We start from the raw sequence: 20706 nt of genomic DNA, 5'->3' as shown, positions 1-20706 counted from the left end.
GGTTAGTCAGACTGTTGTGACTTACATTCAGGAATCATGAAGCAGAACATTACCTGCGGTTTTGCCATAAAACGCATAAAGAAGTATGAAAAAGACTAGAGGTGTGTAGAGTGACAGATTAACTTAAGTACCTGAATCTGCTTATGTTAGAAACCTCAAAGCCATAGCTTTTGCCTTGCACATTCAAGATAAAGCGTATGTCACCCTTACTTTTATAAGCTTCTATCAGGGTGAAGAACAGTTTTGAGATATCGGGCATCAAATATTTTGACATCTCAGCTAGCAAAACTAGCTAGTGTAATCCACATTGAGAGTTCAAGAGAGCCTGATACTCAAATGTGATTTAGCTAGATATCCATGAGAGTATTTTTGTAAAATGTTTTAACAAAAGATGAAAAGGTTAAACAGTACAATTTTTCACAGCCTTCTTTGATCATATTTACTAAAGGTACCAATATTCGTGGAGGGCACTGTATAATCAGGACCTGATGTTCAAGTGCAATTAGCCTAGCTCCCTCAGCATGTGGATTAATTGCAAATCAATAGGTTTTTTTGGCAATAAACACCAGAGGTGGTTTTGATGCACACAGAGACATAGCCATATGGAAAAGTACCTCATGCCCACGGTTAAATATGGTGGTGGATCTTTAATGTTTTGGGGCTGTTTTTCTGCCAGAGGACCTGGACATTTTTTTAGGATACATGGCATCATAGACTCTATTAAATATCAACAGATATAAAATGAAAACCTGACTGCCTCTGCCAGAAAGCTTAAAATGGGCCGTGGTTGGATCTTCCAGCAGGACAATGATCCAAAACATACATCAAAATCAACACAAAATGGTTTATCATCAGGCATTATAGGAGAAGACTCAGAGCTGTTATCTTGACAAAGGGAAGTAGCACAAAGTATTGACTAAAAGGGTGCCAATAATTGTTGCACACCTATATTTAACAATGATTGTTTTTGATAAACCTGTGTTATGTTTGTTTGTTAATTGTTTAATATCCATGAGAGCAGACTATTTTATACTCTTTTTTTTTTTAAATATCAAAAGGTTAAACAGTAAAGACCATTTTTCACAGCCTTCTTTGCTCATATTTACCAAGGGTGCCAATATTAGTGGAGGGCACTGTATAGTCATAACCTCATGGGAAGTATAATTAGCCTAGCTCCCTCAGCATGTGGATTAATTTTTTTTAAAAAAATTAGAAAAGTGAGATATTTCAACCAAAACTTTCAAGATCTAGTCGTGTGTGTTTCTAGTGTAATGAGCTATTTGAAATGTATAGTATGAAAACTATTATTTGTAACAACAAGCTGAACATTATCATGATGCAAAAGATTTATAGTATTAATATCAGGTCTGAACTTGTGAAATGTAGGTTATGATCACAGTAGCAGATTTATTCGATCGGTCTAGTGTTGTTGATATTAATTCTAGTACCAATGCTTGATTTGAGAATGACATTGGTTTCTATGCTGAGTTCATCTTTCAGTCAAGGTGCCGGATAAAGCCTTATAATCATCATGATATATTATTATACCTGCATTCACCATGGATATGAATTTATTCTTTAACGATTTTGGAAATTCCTGAGTGCATCTATGGTCAGATGCTTCATTTTGTGACCCTGATGTGCACAGCTGCTGCCAGGTGCTTTACGGTTAAGACTCTGTGTGCCGTCTGCCTTGTGCAAAAAACTTGAGCAGATTAGCGATAGCCTCAAACAGTTTTTCAGGGGAAAAAACAGCTCCACATTGCACCTTCCCACAGAAGTACCTGTTCTCACCTCCTGATGCCATCTCCTCACTGCCATCCTCGGCACCTTCCACCAATCACACGCTGCCTGGGCAGTTCTTCCCTGTTGCTATGGAGACCTGTTAATATTCTGAATGTGTTTCGCACTGTTGAGAGTGCGGCTGTGCACCACAGAGAGAAGGAAAGGGACATTCCTCCAGAAAAGAATGGACAGCAGTACAGCAAAGAAGGGTACAGAAGGGAACTAGTGGGGGAGTTACCGAGTCGTGATGGCTTGCCCTGATTAAAAGGGCATCCAGCAGGTCTCAACTGCAGCATTAGTCAGTGCAATAGAACACCACGGAGAGTTGCAAATGTAATTGTTTGGTTGGGAAGATGTTATAAATGCAATTCAAAGTTTTAATTAAAATGCTTGATTTGGATGTCTTCAAAACCAAAGAATGTGTTCCAGGGGGAAATATAAGTCGGATTTGCGCTGGCTATATGTTCTGTCAGCTGTATTTTCTGAATTTATTAGCAGCACATCATTGTCTTTAAGCTGTGATATTCAATATAAGAAAAGACAAACACACATAACAAGAGGGACACTGGACAGGCATGGATACATGAAGGGAGACCATTAGAAGATCATTTTTGTTCACTGCATGGAAATAGATGCTCCATTAATCTATGGTGGATATAGATTGGATATGTATGTAATGATTGGTTATATCCATGTTGGATATGTAGTAATATAACTATACAGTACATTTAAAATTATGATGCCATGTCCATACTCTCAAAACCTTCTAACATGCTTAATTGCACTGATAGGTAGGTGTGTGTATGTGCATGTCCTTTAAATGACTTAAAACCCTTTTTGCTTCAAATTGACCAAAAATCACTCCTATTTGTAATATAATCATTTTAATAGCTACCAATTTAGATGCATTCCAGATATTACATTACGTTTAGATTGTAAAGACAGAAAATTTATTTCACAAATGTTTCCCATACATTACTGTATTATATATTATGTGCTTGTATTATATCGGTTGCTAAGGGACACTCAGAGACTGTACATTACACAGCAGATGCATGTTAAACCCTTTCCCGAGCTTGAATAATTGCTTGTATGTTTCTGCATGATGGTGCTTTGATGGTGGGAGAATAATGATTGAGTAAATCAGCAAATCTGTGAAACAGATGTGCCATCAAATCAAAAAGTCTCTGATGTTCATGTACAACAGGTGGATGTTATATAAGTGTGCACATGTTTGCAATTAGGGGGTGTGGTTGAAAACAATGATTTATCTAATATGTGTGGTGACCTGGGAAAACCCTTCGCATGGTGAGATTTTGACATTTCCTACTATATATAGCTCTGAAAACTGAGATGAAAGCTTTTGCACATATCTCAACCAGAAGTAGCATTTTAAAATCTGTTCCACACCAAAAAGGGAGAAAATTACATTTAAAGGTTTCATTTGAACTGCTGTGCAGCAGCAGCAGGGACATTTTGACAGCTGGTGTCTGATTATGAACTGAATTGATTAGGCTTATGTCCATTTTGCTATGGCATTTAGATATTCAGCAACTTGATCAAAGTCTGACATTCACTGTATGGGGAAATCACACTTAACTAGCAAGGCTGCAGACTGACTGGTTTTTACCACTGTGCTGGTTAAATATGCTCCTTACCAAACACTTTTTATTTTGCAGCAAAGGGTCTAGGCAAAATAACAAATAACTACATTTTACAAAAACATTTCCCTGTCATTTAGGTGGAATATACAATATTTATGCTTTCTTGAAATTGAGATGTCAATGTATATTATAAGGTGAAAAACCCAGTTTTAACCAAAACCTGAGTTCCACACATTTGGATGATCTCCTGTATATTATGGGTAAATTGTTGGGGAGTGGTGCAAATCTCTCCCATAAATCACAGTGACACTAGCCAATTGTGGGTGTCTGTGAGCTCATGCATGTGGAAGTGGGCAGATAGCACTTTCCCCCATGTGGTACACTACCCTATGACATGTGCATGAACAGCAGTTTGAAAATATGTAGTTGGTTGGCTTCATGTGATTCAGAGGAAGAACGTTATCCTTCTACCTCCCTGCTTGGTAGCGGAGAGCTGGCCGGTAGGTGGGAATTGGCCAAGACTAACGTGCCGAGGCGTTAGATGTACTGTAACATAGCGTTAGGCTGGGGGGGCAGGTGCCTCACACCTCTGGGATTGGGGGTTCGATTCCCACCTCTGTCCTATGTGCGAAGAGCTTGCATGTTCATGCATCAGGGGTTCCCTCTGAACCTCTCCACAAAGAAATCTGTGCAGCTATTATGTTTGAGAGTCTCGTGCTGTCTCTCTCTCTTTCTCTCTCTCTCATGATTCGTCGTGTCTGGCAGCTCTATTAGCCTCTTCACTATGGCAAAGAAAGTATGTATTATTCATTTCGACCGGCTTGAGGTGGCGGCTCCTTCTTGAGCTTGCATGTTCCCCTGAGCTAGTCATGTATCTGCAAAACATGGAGCAGCAAGTGCTTTCGGCAGCAGTATAGATATATACCACTGTAATAATGGATAAAGTGGTTGAGTGTAGCCCCCCAGCTGGGCGAATTCATACCTGAGAGCACAAGCAAGATGTGTTTTAATAGAGCAGAGTCTTTACAGGTTGAGATAAGGAAAGTAAAAACATTGCTTGCCGAGCTTTGTGAACTGCTACTGCAACACACTGAATGTATCACAGTTTTATCTTTATCGGATTTTCACTTGAGCCAAACTCTCACTTAACTCATTTAACTCTTCTGCATCTCATATTGAATTTCTTTAGATTGCTGATTGCGTTTTACTTTTCAGTTCCCCTGCTAGTTAAGGTCACTTTGTGACTTTCTCGTTCGAAGGAGTTTTCATTCTAATTTTCTTCTCAGGCGCTCACTTCTGCCTGTAGCTTTAACACAGCAAAGCATTACAGGGAATTAAAAACCACTGGGGTGCCAGAGTGTTAGAGCAAGATAAAGTGTTAGGAAGGAGACTGCGGTAGATGGGAGGAGATGGGGGGGAAGGACACACCAACCATTATGTTTCATATTTTTATCTGATTGGATGAATAATGCAGCAAAGTATATTTTGTCGCATTAACAGATTCTTGGGCAGTGAAAGACAGGGGGTTCCAAGAACTGGATGTAGAATGCTGATACAGAGGGGGATATACAACAAATATTAAATGACATTTTCATAGAAGCCAAAAGAGTGGATATTTTGTATCCAGTAAAGGGGTCATGAGAAGATGTCTCTCTAGCTGCATTCTGGGAATTCAAGGAGAAAAATGGACAGCAGTGCCAACAACTTATGTTCTTTTCTTTTCCCTTAGTGCATGAGCATGTGTGTGTGTGTGAGAAATAGAGAGTGAGTATTTTTGGATTTCTCACACAGATTTCGCAAGATTCACTAACCGGATTCTCTCCTTTCTGATTTTTCATGGCAGGCTCACGGAATCAATAGTTAATCTCAACCACGAACCTCTGCACCTTAGTCAAGACCAGAGAAACATTTAGCTCATGTCATGTATTCAATGCTGCACAGCATGTATTATTCATGTTATATTTCTTGCAAGAAAGTCTCACAGTCTAGATGCATGTGACAGGCCATTTTAATGACACCTTTATGAAAATTTGATGAGTGTTCATATTGTCCCTGTCACAACGTTGGCTCGTGCTTTCATGCTCCTTTGACAGTATGACAGTATATAGGATATTATCCCGCTTCACACACAATGTCAATATTGCGCTCTCATTGGATAACAAGCAGGAGAATACTTGAAACCGTTCTTTGCTTCTTTATATCCGTGTGTGTTTACGCAGGCCCATGTGCTTGCTCTCAGTATGTGTCCATCAAGAGTGCCAATGTTTGTCTTGGGAATGAATGTACCCTCAGAAACATAAAATAGCTTCTTTTTATGACTTGTCAGATGCTCAGTCACTCGGACACTTGTGGCCGTCCTCATTCTGCTGTGGCTAAGTTCAATATCCCATCTGTCACAGCCGGTTCTTTTTGTCTAAACAAAGGCTGCAGATGCGGCCGTGTGCTGTAATTTGATTAGGACTATTGAAGCAGCAGGGTTGGATTGCAGCACGGGGTAAGTGCCACATCCAGGAAATGTTGTTGGTGAACCCACCTGTGCAAGTTTTGATATTAGAACAGAGAAACTGTCCAACCATGACAGCTGAAATCATTAGCATCATTCACAGGGTTTGTATTTGGCATCTCGGGCCTTTATAAGAATTATATTTATGGTATGCTAAGGAGAATTAAAATCCTATGTATGAACACTACTAACTGTTAATCTATAACAACCAGGGATAAGGATTTGAGTCACACAGTTCTTACCGGCTTAAATGGCTGTGACTGGCAACTCAATTCTGACTTAAAAGCCTATAACTTGTAACTCAATCCTGAATTGTAGGCTTATAACTTGCAACTTTACTCTGACTTTAAAGCTTATACCATAACTCTCAACTTAACACTTAGTTAAAGCTTATGACTTGCGACTTGGCTCTAATGGCAAAACTTATGACTTGGCTACATTTGAAACAGGTACTGTTGGGCTAAAGTATTAAGGATTAATTTAGCTTAGGCTGCTGCTCTCCTATAACCAAAGACGGAAATAGGTGCAACCGAACGTTAAATGCATGATTGAGCATTATGATATAAATATATGACTCAATTACATTTAATTCATTATTTGATTCATTTAATACCTATTAACTTCTTTATCTGAGCCCAAAATAATCTTCTAGTTAGTTCTAGAAGTATAGGTATCTCAGTGTTCTGATTACTAAGTATTTAATCTAAAACAGTTTCATGCTAAGCTTTCATTATAAAATGACTTTCCTATATCAGAGGCTTTTATTTAGCCTATAATAATCAATTATTTTGTTAGCTTAAAAGTTTTTATGGTTTTAAACCTCTTGTCAGAGGTTTCATTTAAACATGTCGCCTTCGAACATATCTGACGTACTACACCGTTAGCTTAGGAAACGATTTCTATTAACCATATAAATAAAGTCATGCACTTTTACTGCAACATACTTTCTTACAGAAGAACTACAGTGTATTTGATGGTCGAAGTTGATGGTCAGCGTCACGGACATGTTAAAGCATCTCTGATGCATGTCTTTGTGCCATGATTAACTAGACAGATGCAGAAACTGTGGTCTGTGCTATCCTCCCATCTCAACTATTGTAACTCTCTTTTCATTGGAATTCCTGATAAACCCTGCATCCTCTACAAAACATTCTGCAGCTAGAATTTCCTCTCATTCTAAAATATCTGCTCATATCACCCCAGTCCTCTATCAGTTACACTGGCTACCTGTTTCACTGTGCAGCCTATTTAAAGTCCTACTAACCTATAAAGCCTTACATGGCTTAGGTCTGCCCTATTCAGCTGAGCTTCTTCACCCATACTCCCCTGCCCACACTCTTAGGTCTGCTCGTACTGGGCTCTTAGCCATCTGAAAATACAGACTGGTCACTGCTGGGGAAGATGTTTTAATATCATAGCTCCTAAACTCTGGAACTCTTTACCTCGATCTCTTCAAATTCTTTTCTTTTCTTTTCACTTCAAGGCCCAGTTTAAAACATTTTCCCAATAGTTTCACTCTTCTCACTCCAGTTGGTGGTTGTTGTAATAACAATAATAATAATAATAATAATAATAATAATAATAATAACAATAATTGTTATAAGTAGTAGTAGTAGTACTAGTAGTAAGGACTCTGACTACTGAAACAGACATGAAGCAAGGTGTTACAGTAGTCAAATCTAAAGGTAATAAATGACTTAACTAGTTTTTCTGCGTCATTTATCAACATTGTTTCTTAATTTAGCAGTGTTTTTGAGATAGAAATAGGCTGTCCTAGTAATATTATCTACATGGGCTTTGAAGGATAGACTGGCCTCAAATGTCACACCAAGGGTTTTCACCACTGTGTATGATACAACTGAAAGGCCATTGAAAAATAATTTTATATGCAGAAAGCATGTGACCTTGTTTCTGTCTTGTCAGAATTAAATAGTAGTAGGTTAATGAGTCTTTATTGATCACATATACTGTACATTAGAGCACAGTGAAATTATTTTCTTCGCCTACCCTAGCATGATAGGAAGATGGGGTCAGAGTGCAGGGTCAGCCATGATACAGCACCCCTGGAGCAGAGAGGGTTAAGGGCCTTGCTCAAGGGCCCAACAGCAGCAGCTTGGCAGTGCTGGGGCTTGAACCCCCGACCTTCCAATCAGTAACACAGAGCCTTAACCACTAAGCTCCCACTGCCCCGTTACTCAGCATTCAGTGTCCAAAGTTCATTACACATTCCTCAAACTCCTTATTAAGCTGGTATCTAGTTTATGCAGATTTGTGTTATTTGAAAGATTTGAATATATTGCAAATGCTATTGTATATCTTGGGACTCTGGACTCGACGTCTTGAAGACGACTTCTTGTAACTTGACTCGGACTCATAAAACATCTCATAAACTAGTCTAATAATGGCATACTTTATGCTGTCTCACAATCACTTCATATACTGTATATTTGACTTTCACAAGTCTAATATTATGTTTGTTTGTTTTTTTAACTACAGGTGTGCTGAGCCTGCCGGACAGCCTGAATGTACACCATGATCAGCAAAGAGGGGGGAAGAATGCAGAAGGTCATGTCTTTACCCAGGCTGAACTGCGCACCATTGAACAATCTCTCCTGGCCACCCGTGTGGGGAGCATTGCTGAGCTAAGTGAGTCTGTGTCTGTATATTTGTGTTTGTGTGTGTGTGTGCATGTGCCTGTAGTTTGATCATCATCATCATCATGATGCCACTATGCAACGCTAATGCAGTAACAGACTATTAGACGTGATTATAATGGTTATAATGAAAGAAAAGCTATAACCACAGAAAAATATTATCAATATGTTCCAAAATATAATGATTTATTAAAGTAATACTCTAGATAAAGAAATACTCTAATTACCACAATAATTTCATAATGTGTCCTTGCACTGAGGGAGAAAAAAGAGAAGAAGAAAAAAAAACAGTTTACTAGAAGCTCATTTATAATGGAAGCCAAGGGTTTTTTGAGTTTTCTTAATACATTTTTTAAAACTATAACCATACACTCAAGATAGCATTGTGGTGCAGTGGGTAGCATTTCCACCTCATAGCTCCAGGGTCACTGGCTTGGTTATGGGCCTGGTTTACTGTCTTGGTGGAATTTAAAATGTTCTTGCTGTGTCCATATGGATTTTCTTTGAGTTCTCCAGTATCTTCTCACCTTTAGGATAAAGTAGCCAAAAGTTTGGGGACAACTGACCATCACACCCATATGTGGTTCTTCTCCAAACGGTTGCTACAATGGTGAGAGCACAGAATTGACTAAAACATATTTGTATGCTGTAACATTAAGATTTCCCTTCACTCGAACTAAGGTCCAAAGCTGGTTTGTCAATGTTCGACTGGAAGATCTCAAGTGGCCTGCATAGAGTCCTAACCCCAACCCCACTGAACACCTTCGGGTTGAATCGGAACACTTACTACATATCAGGTCTCCTCACCCAACATCAGTGTCAGATCTCACTATTACTCTTGCGGCTGAATGTGCAAACCACATGTGTAGCCACCTGCAGCCATGCTCCAAAATCTAGTGGAAAGTCTTCCCAGAAGAGATGAGGATAACAGCAAAGTAGGAATGAATCTGGAATGTGATGTTCAACAAGCACATATAGTAAGTAAGTAAGTAAATTTTAACTGTAGAGCACGTCGACCAATCTGACCAATACCATATGGGTGTGATTGGTCAGGTGTCCACATATGTTTGGCCATGTGGTGTATTAGGATGAGACAGACTTGAGAGAATAGCTTACCAAAGTTGGCCTTTTGTATTTCAAAAGTCAAGCAACTCAGAAACCAGAAAGATTTTTAGAAACATATGCTTTCCCCCAGAACCACTAGGCTGGAACTTTTGACTTTTGACTTTTATGTGACTGTAACACAAAACACATACCACATTTCCCATAGAAAAAGGTGTCCCATCTCTGAAAAGATTAATTATACAGATTTATTCTAATTTAGAGTTAAATACCTGCACAAATTCCTGCGACCACCCTTAGAATATCAACTACCTTAAATATACCATGCAAGTGAATTTCTAGTAAATGGGTTTAACATATTTTCTCTGTATTGGGAAACGTCAAAATATTTACAAATGTGGTAGTCAGAGTTTAAGATAAAAACTCTGGAAATGTCCTTTATAGTACAGTACATCAGACCAAGGCAGCATGGGTAAAATAGGAGCTCAGTATAGAATAATATTAGATTTAGACTAATCCATTGCTATGACCGACAATTTGATTTTAGCAACCAAATCATATTGCATTATCATTTAGAGCAGTAGACATTAAGGTATTTATATACAATATATTTGTAATCCTACACATAAATACTGGATAGTGTATGTAAGTAGATATTAGTGTAATAGAAATTCTCCTTCCAGTGCACCCTTATGTGAACCGTCTGAACTATTTGACATCTGGATGATCTATTGAGGTATTGGCTGTTTTTAGACTGTTGTGTGGGTGTAGGAGCCAGTGGTCAGCAGCTGGAAGGTCCCTCCCAAATCAGAGCTGGGTGTGCCTCTTTTTAGATGGATTGTTTTCCAGCTAGATCACACCACAGTTGAACAGATTAAGACCTAGTTGTGTATTTGTCTTGGTGGTAGTATGTAACAGCTAAAAAGTTCAACTTGTGTATATAGACATGGTAGTCTGCATTTGATAAAGATCTGTCAAAAACACCTGGGAGTGCAGCCATATATTCAGTCAGATACTCAAGATGGTACTCATGCAAATTACAGCTAGAAAGTGACCTCTCTGTAGCTCATTAGTGTGTTCTGTGTTGAGGCAGAAAGCCCATCACACTCGTTCCACTCACCCACATATGCTGGCTGGACAACAATGGTTCAGTTTATGACTGTGTATACACCGGCAAAACCCAGCTGTGTGTGAACACTGTGGAAATGAATAGCTGAGATAACAAAAATCAGATTAATTACTAAAGTTTGTTGGCAAATATTTTAGTTGACTTGTCATGCTATACAAAAAACTATCATAGAAAGTAATTACAGGAGGTATCTACCTTAAAAAGTCTAGGAGTCCAAAAATGTATGGGTTTTTATGCAATGCAGGAATAAAAGAAGATAGAAGGATGGGGTAGGAGTGTCAGAAAAACAGTGTGCTATCAGGATGAAATGCAATCATGTGCTTTGAGTCAGAAGATGAATGTTTTTGCCAATTTCGTTGGATCTAGCCTGAAAACCAAGAAGTAGTGAAATCGATGACTTTCTGTGGGAGGATGGAGAGATGGAGCAAAACAGAACAGATAGATAGATAGATAGATAGATAGATAGATAGATACTGTGGATGAATTATGTCAGTATGAAGTGCAGTGATGTGCTTTTGGTCAGCCTTTGAATTTTTACATGTTTATGATAATTAAGGAATATAAAAATTTATGAGCTTCTGTGGGATGAAAAGGTTGATGAGTTTATGTTAAGAGTTAAGAGAAGTGGCTGAGTACAGCATGAACACTGGAGCTACTAGACTATAGGAGCAAGAGAAATTTAGACATTTGAAAAGATCACTATATACTATAAACTGCAGTCTATACATGATGTGAATTGATGCCATCACCATAAATCCTATAAATCCAATCAACATAATGCACTGTAAATGTACAGTGCCGTCCAGCATTCAGATACGAAACAGTAATAGCTACTGTATATATAGATTCCAAAGCTATCTAGATAAACAAAATAAAAAGAAAAAATAATGCACAAATCATTGTGGATGTTGGTTCGCTAACTGTATTTGCTATATACACTCACCAGAGGCTCCAACAATCTCTGCTACTTCCAAGCCCTATTTTTCTTCCCATTGTCTCTATAAACATTTAATGATAAATGACACCAGGATGAAGTGGTTTTAAATGGATATATTTTTTTCCTATTTCTTGTGCATCAAACAGTGAATGGAAACGGATCTCCTGCTAACGTCTCAGATACCACAGCACACCTTCAGATGTCTTGTGAAGTCCATGTTTCAAAGGGTCAGAGCTGTTTTGGCGACACAAAGGGGACCTACACAATATTAGGCAGGTGGTTTTAATGTTATGGCTGATTGGTGTAGGGTAACTTGGATACTCTCACACAATAAATGACCTAATGCTAGAAATGTAATGCTAGGTGACCATGCACTCTGATCCCAGCTTCCTAACATATGTATATGTAACAATAAAGTCTGTCTTCTAATATTAGCTGGCTTGCTACACTAATGTTAGATAGCTAGTTGCCAATTTAATATGTTGAAGTCTATAGGATTATACGGTTTCATGTCTATGGGAAGACAAGCAAAGGATGAAGAAATGATGCATAAAGGAAGGCCAAATGTGTGTGCTCACACGTTTGGTAGTTTTAGCTTGAAAGATGTCAGAAATAGTGGGAAAATGGATGGGAGGAAGAATGTTTCTGTATGAAACTTGTGACATTAGTATTACAGGGTTCCATCTGGGTTAAGAATGGATGGGACCCTTATAATGCTAAGGTCACAAACTATATGAAAAATAATGTTTGTCAGGAAGAAGAAGGAATGAAAGGAAAACCAGTTAATATTGGCAGTCTAAGTCACTGCAGAAAGTTCAGAAGGATACTGCATTATTTGTTGTTTCTTCAGTTCATATGTATAGTTACAGATTTTCAAATCCTGAACAGCTTTCAAGGGCATGGTGCAGCATGCAGCACATTTGCTATTGTGCCAAAAACTAGGTTTAGTATCATTAATAACTGGCCACTTGTTTTGTCTTCCATTGAAGGTATAATTACAGCAAGCCTTTGTACATTGATTTCAAATACTGAATGGTCTGCTGGGTGTAACTGACGATTAAATAATTCTGCTTCATTTACATACCCAAATTCCTAGCTTATAAAACTACATTAATTGTAATGAAGTGTCATAATGTGGCCTTATGTTGATGATGAGCGAATGCTAAAAGCATTTTAATAATGTAGTTGGCATATAAGCCTACGGTAGAGGTGTGCATAGGACTGCCCCCCCCGAGTTATTTTTGCATGTGCTCATCTGCAATATTTTGTAATGAACTTAGTTGGTGATATTTTTTCAAAATAACCAAGAACTGTTGAGATATACATTGAGCTCTGCATTGAGGCCAACCATCACACCCACCTCTGTTTCTCCACAGCACCACTGTAATGTGAATCAATGCTCCACTTTTACCAAGCCAACATCAGAGCACCTCACATTTTCCATTGCTGCTGTTCCCCTAATGTTCTTCTCAGTCCAGGAAACTATTACAACATGTATCAGTAATCCATACTGCTGAGAAGATTATCTGACACCTGTTCACACATATTAACACCATACTTTACATTACATATATGACATTTGGCAGGGTTAAGGGCCTTGCTCAAGGGCCCAACAGTTTCAGCTTGGCAGTAGAACTCATGACCTTTTGATCAGTAGCTAAACGTCTTAACCACTGAGCTACCACTGCCCACCAATGCAAGGACACTTGGCCAGAACATTGTTAATGACCCCATCCATCCAGGCAGTCTCCTGTTACGGAAGTTCCCATCAGCCAGGTGCTGAGGGAGCTCGTCGCCATACCAGGTTCTTCATGTATGTTATCAACCTCATCAGCCAAGACCAATCATATTTCTGACCTCCACAACTTCTCCTTTCCAAAAACTGCCAATTTCAGCAACTAGGATCCCAGTCCTGAAGCACACCTCTACCTTATTGTGACACTAGAATATAGGACAATTGGAGTTTTTGGGACATAATATGTTTTCAGCTTCTCATTAGAGTCAATTGTACCACTACTTTAGTGTTGACTGCCAGTTTAGATAGACAAGTTTAGATGCTAGTTGCCATATGGTGCCCACCAAGATTGTATTTTAGATACCTTATTATTTTTTCCTTTATGTTCGGTTTCTCAGACATGTAATCCAGAAATATAATGCTGGCTTTCAGTTCTAAGCTGATGATACTTAGTTGTACTTATTATTTTGGCCAGCTTCAACAGCACAGCTATATAAAAGCTTGGATGAATAGAAACATTCGTCTTCTAAATTCTTATAAAAATGAAATGTTGGCCTGAAATAAAGTGTTGGTCATTATTATTATTATTATTAATATTATTATTATTATTATTATTAGTTGTAGTAGTAGTAGTAGTAGTAATAATAATAATAATAATAATAATAATAATAATAACGTTGTGTTGCTGTTTCATTCTGGCATGTGTGTTTGTCCAGCCTTTTTGAATCTGTTTACTAATGAGAGTTTATCCATCTACTGTAATTATCCATCATAATTCAGCATTGGTTCTTCTTAGAGGTTTCTGTGGTCAAAGACACATGCTACATAATAAGACCAGTAAATGCAATCCAGTGTGAAGCTCTTACCAATAGGGACTATCAGTTCCATGCCGTGGCTTTCATATACTGTTTAGGTCATACTATTACTTTTTTAAGGAAGCACCGACTACTGCTAGCCTCCTGTTTATTTTTAAACAGAAACAAAAAGCAGTCATGGTTAAATAGACTGTAACATACTAAAGGCTAATATCATGTATTATCAGGAATTCTGTTGCCATAGTGATAGTTTTTTTGGGGTTTTTTTTTTTTTGGTTTTTAGTTTTATTTTTTGCGTGGTTGTGGATACATCCCTGTGTGTCGTCTGTGTGGGTGTCTGCATGACTATATGTAGTAAATTTGTGTCTAGAGCTCAGAGACAACTAGTCTTTATTCCCTCTGGTACAAATGTGCCTTAAATTATCTGTCTTCCTCCTCTTTTATTTCTAAAGAGGATTCACATTATTATGTGTGCTTTCAAGAGCTTTTTCATCAAAGCAGTCTCACAATTCACTAAAACCATTTGGCTTAAAGCCCTTCTTAGTCACAAGATGGCAGTGACTAAGTCTTCCAAGTATCCTCCTGTGGTCATGCATACAGATTGAATTGATTTAAAAATTTGGCTAGGAAATCTGGTCTCATATGGACCTTGTTAATTAAGAGCTGACTGGATTTAACATGCATTTTAGCAAACTAACAATAGAACAATGCTTCTGTGTTTGTCATATCAAACATGCTGGCTATGTTTCAAATACTAGGCATTATATAAGGAATAAAACATGTTGGGGGCGTGCATTTGTAGGAAAATAAGAAACAGTGGGGTGATATGATGCGGCTAGTAGCAAATTATTTCCCAAAGTGTTTTATTACTCTTATAACGCAGCAATTTGCCAGCAGTTATATATATTTTTTATTTATTTAAAAAAATACAATTAATACTCTAGTTGCATTTATTGTGGAAAATCCAGGAAACAAGTTAGTTTCTGTAATCACTTACATTAAAGCAGCTATGAACAGTCACCATCACATCACCATCCTCTCCTTTTCCTCTCTTGACATTATTAAGACAAAAAAAAAAGTCTTTTTCCAATTTTCAGTTGCCGGGTTTCTGTGAGCCTGTGCCCACTGTAGCCTCAGTTTGCAGTTCTTGAGAGGTGCAGACCCTGATGTGGTCATTTGCTGTTGTAGTCCATTAGCCTCAAGTTGGCATGTGCTGTGCATTCTTAGATGCTTTTCTACTTACCACGGATGTAAAGAGTGAATATTTGAGTTATTGTAGGCTTCCTATTAACTCAACCCACTCTGGCCATTTTCTTCCTGCAAATTTTTGTACAAAAGATCAAAAGGTTAAACAATAAAGGCAATTTTTCACAGCCTTTTTTGCTCATATTTACTAAGGGTGCCAATATTAGTGGAGGGCACTGTAAATATTTTATATTAATATTCATAGTAGTTTTATATATATATAATATTAATATATATATATATATATATATATATATATATATATATATATATATATATATATATATATAGTATATTTTCTTCGGTCTATTTTGTTCAAATGTAATCAGGTTTAGCTTGCTTTGCTGTCTGATATTGGTGAGCCATATGAAATCACAAAATATTAATTCTTTCTCCATGAGCCATAGTCATAGACATAGAAAATGTCACTCACTGGCAGAGGCACCCGTAATAGAAAAATCACAAATATTGCGTGCTACATATTAAATTACAACCCACTCTTTGACTCAAAATGATTAATAATAAAAACACCAACAGAGAATTTTCCTCGACCTGAGCCAGAACTGCATCAGGAAAGTGAAAACAAAATAGCCATGTGATTTAATGAAATAGGAAATATGCGGGGTAAACAGGAAAAGAAGGGAGTCTTAAAACAAGGCACAGTTAGACTAAATGCAGAAAATATCTCAAGACTGGAGTCTACAGCCCTTATAACAAACATTGTCACAAAATGTAGTCTTTTCGTTAAAAATGGGTTAATTAGACAAAAAACACAGTTTTTCTACATTTTGCAGTACTGGGTGTTGATAATGATTATCTCAGTGTTAGTGTAGCCACTCTGCTAACTCTCATTTCTTTCACCATTTCACTAATTATGCTGACTAAATGAAGTATCTAAATCACAAGGAAGATTAAAGTCTGTTGGTGTTTTATGGCTGTGTATGCAATTAGAATTAGAGCCAGTGTGCAATATGTTTTCAAGCTTTTTGTGGTATTATTGTAATTTCCTTCTTTGGTATTGTTCAGGTTCCTTCAGTAGCACTGCATCCATCGAAGTTCAGGTCAAGGTTACGCTGTGGAGTTTCTTGTGTGTGTGTGTTTGTGTGTGAACCCCACCATGGTAACCTCTACACAATCATGATCTTAGCCATTTGTAATTGATTACATTCAGCTAATTCAGTCCAAAGTAATTCAGCTCCAGTTTACAAAAAGTAATCAGTGTTTTGTTGACCTATGTGTACGCTGGCATGAAGTCAATCACCCCTCTGTTGTACAAGTGGCAGCAGGAGCTGCAAACAGGGCTCCGGTTTTTGGCTCCGCGCCCAGAAGCTTCACCCGCCTGCTATGGTGACAGTTTACTCCACAGCAATACTTGCACATATTCTGTTAATAATGAAATGTACACCATAAATGTGTTTAATAGTGACTCAGTGGACTGGAGTTATTTATAGCACACGTCGCTATGTAGAAGACATAGAGTAAGTAAATACAGTGCAAATACAAGTGCAAAAAGAATTTTACTTCTGTTTTACAAATGATATATATTATGATTATTATTATTTTGAATAATAAATAAATAAATGTAATAGAGCTACAAAAAATGTGAGTGTACCCTGCAAGAAGACTACAATCCAAGACAACCAAGAAAATAGTTTGAGAAGAGCCAAACCATGACCTTTGTGATCTGCATACTTCATAGGAAGAAGTCAGTGTATGACATCTGGCAGAAAAACAGACAAAGATTGGACAGATATGTCAGGAAAAGTCAGTGGTGAATAGTACTGAGAGGCTCTTAAAGTTGGAGAGTAGGATGGAGGCATTTCTAAAGACATTTTCTAAAGCCATTTTATAAAAAGGGTTTGCCTGTAAGCATAAATTGCATTATTTTAATGCATACTTTAATTAACAGTTAACATATATTTTTGTTACTTGTGATAATGAGGGAACAAACACGATGTCTTCATTCATTCATTCATTCATTCATTCATTATCATTTAAAGCTTTATCCTGGTCAGGGTTGCAGTGAATCTGGAACACTAGGCGGAAGGAGGGAAGGAATACACCCTAGATGAAACACCAGTCCAACGTAGGACATCAAACACAGTCATACAAATATACCAGCATGTTTTTGGGAAAAGGTGGGAGGAAACTGAAGAACCCTCAAATATCTTACTCACAGAGAGTAAAACAGGCTCAGGATCAGAACCTGGAGCTTTGAGGCAGCAATAAATTCACTGACTCTATTTTGTCCTAAGGGAATAAAAGCTTCAACTCAACTGTAAATCCAGTAGAACATTTGCATCTTATTTTCTTTGTTTCTGTCTTTTCACTACCTTTTTCATTATCTAACCCTATCCCTAGCCCTGGTACTCAATAGTTCAATACAGTAGCTATGGTCAGATTTGTGATTAGAAAACAAACAAAAAAACATATATAAGAAATATATCGGAACAAAGCGAGCCATCTCGACAGCTTTAGTCTTTAGTGAAACTGTCAGATAAAGCTTTTAGGGTAGTTCACAGCAGTGCTGAATATTTCTTCTGTGGATGGATTGAAGTCATGAACAAGTTCACAGGTTGTAGGGATGTAGAGGATTTTTATAGTTGATATGTGTTGTATAGTACATTGGTTTGGTCTCTTTTTCATTGTGGTATAGTAATGTCTCCTCAGGAAGTCTTGACCCTGTTCGCAGCTATTCATTTGCTTCTGTAACATTTGCCAGAGGTACAAACAGATCTGACAAAGAGCCCCCTGGATAAATGAAAGCCTAATAATGGGTGAGTGAAGAAGTAGGGAAAGGTGTGCTTTATATTATTTCAATTACAATATATTCTTTTTTTTTTCTTTTCTTTTCTTTTTTTTTTTTTTTACTGTTTTTTGTCTTAATAGCTTTTTCATGTCTCATTTACTGGATTGGATTTAATGTGAATTTTCAGTAGCTTATATAAAACAGTGCATATCAACTGAGAATAGTTAATCATAAACATGACTAATTAGGTTTACTATTATTATACTATTACTATACTATTTTTTTCTCACTGGGAATAGAGGTTGACTGTTACTAATGATTACTGTACAGTCCCCTCAAAAGTAACTGCCAATTCGATTATTTTCACTGTACATTAAAGAGATTTCAGCTTTCATTTCCTCATATTTACATCTAGATGTTTTAAAAAACTTAAAACATGGCACATTTGGTGGTAGACCACTCAATATTTGGGTGAGCAAAAGTAATGGAAAAGTAAATAACACTTAATATTTGGTTGCATATCCCTTGCTTTCAATAACTATATCAAGGCTGTGACTCACTGACATCACCAAACTGTTGCATTCCTTTTTTTTGTGTTGCTTTTACAGGCTTGTAGTGTAGCCTCTTACTGTTGTTGTTTGTTTCAGGGGGTTTCTCCCTTCAGTCTCCTCTTCAGGAGGTGAAATGCTGCTCAATTGAGTTAAGGTCTGGTAATTGACTTGGCCAGTGTAAAACCTTCCACTTTTTCCCTCTTATGAAGTCCTTTGTTGAGTTAGCAGTGTGTTTTGGGTCATTGTCTTGGTGCATGATGAAGTTCCTCCCATTTACATTGAATGCATTTCATGGTAAATTGGCAAACAGACTGTTCCTGTAGAGTTCTGAAATCATTCTGCTGCTACCATCATGAGTTACATCATCAATAAAGATTAGTGAAACCACTCCAGAAGCAGCCATGCAAGCCCAATGAGCAATGACCAGTCAGCTTCAAAATGGCTTGCTTTTCTCCCATAGACAGCTGTCTGGTCTTCATGTTGGTTTATCCTTTTTAACAACAAATGCAGTCTTCACAATCCATATAACAGGGCACATCTGGGCAGCAAGAATCACCTTACATGTTCCAGTATTTTTGATCACTTAAAAAAAATGGATGGGATCAAACAAACGGTGCATCGCAAATTGTTATAGAATAAGAGGAAATATAGATTTGAAGCATGCTGTTTTTGGAAAATAATCAACTTCAGGGTGGTAATAGTAACTCCACTTCTTGTCGTGTGGAATTACACCATCGTGTTGTTGATTATTTTCCTATAACAGAATGCCCCATCATGATCGCTTCCTTACTTAAATAATTCAACTTTAAATGTGAGGATTAATTCTCAAAATAAAGGAGCCTTTAAAAGATGCAGCTTTTAGCAGGCAAAAGAGAAAATCTTTTCATTTTCCACATCTCATAGAAAAAAATTCTTTTACATAATTCAATAAAATGAGGGGTTTCACCCTGGATTCTTTCCTTCCAGTGTTCGCATGCTGAATGAAAGCTTCTTTGTTCACATCCTGGCCCTGATTTACATCTATATAGATGATTTTAAAGCAATTGCCCAATGCTCTTCAGACAGCCTGAAATAGCACAGGTCAACAGACGACTGGACGAATCATTTTACTGTTAATTAGTCATCAAGAGTAGTGGGAACACTTTGGAATCGGATTCAATCCCCAAGAATGAAAAACAGAGCCTCTCCCTTCCTCTCTGGTGGATGTCGCTGACCATCGAGGCAATTGAGTCTTCAGTTTCATCCTCTTTACTTCACAGCTTCCTCTTACATGCACAATTTCCTACAAATCGACCATGACAAATGTACTAGGCAGAATCCAAATAGTAAACCATCACCCGAAGGCTGCAATATCCTGCAGTCTTCCGTGGGATGGGATTTTAAATTAAGTTTTGTTTTTTTTAGTTGAGGTACATGTAGAAATATGTCCTCATGGTTGAAAGTGCTATGGTTTGGTAGTTTCATTAAAACAAAAAGCATGGTAGAACAATGGTTACAGATTAACATATGAACTAATCAGACAGGAAATACTGTAGTCTGATATTGTAGATGCTAAGAGAATAGACATGAATTGTAGAGGATCTGATGTCTATTCCTTTTACCTTTAAGCACAGAAAAGAATAAATTGAGTTTTATTTCATTTGATTGGTGTTTAGGTATTTTAATGTTATAATGGTACACTGGTGAAAGGTGCAATAGAACTCAGCTGTAGCCTTTCAAATTATCCACGATCTTCCTTCATAATAGTGTTTATCCCAAAATAATAAATAAATAAATAAATAAATAAATAAATGACAGTGTCAAGCTTCAAAGTCTCCCCAACTTGCCTTCTCTGACAAGCAGAAACATTTCATAACTTATGTGTTTGTAGTAGGGATGTAACTAAATATAAATACATTATTTCTATTTCTATTTATTGTAGACAATCTTTTAGAAAA

The 20706-nt window shown here is 37.4% G+C and overlaps 1 protein-coding gene across 2 annotated transcripts in view; it reads left to right on the top strand.

Annotated features, from left to right (window-relative positions):
• Nucleotides 1–20706, top strand: part of btbd11a (BTB (POZ) domain containing 11a) — a 214246-nt gene that overhangs the window by 128313 nt on the left and 65227 nt on the right. For both annotated transcript variants that reach the window (XM_053650321.1, XM_053650320.1), the window contains exon 2: nucleotides 8389–8538. In XM_053650321.1, coding sequence (XP_053506296.1) covers nucleotides 8389–8538 — 150 coding nt within the window. The remainder of the gene's footprint in view (nucleotides 1–8388; nucleotides 8539–20706) is intronic.

Source organism: Ictalurus furcatus, chromosome 19 (assembly GCF_023375685.1).
Source record: "Ictalurus furcatus strain D&B chromosome 19, Billie_1.0, whole genome shotgun sequence".
NCBI lineage: Eukaryota > Metazoa > Chordata > Actinopteri > Siluriformes > Ictaluridae > Ictalurus > Ictalurus furcatus.
The sequence above is the reverse complement of the archived record's forward strand: the minus strand, read 5'-3'. Positions and strand labels throughout refer to the sequence as shown.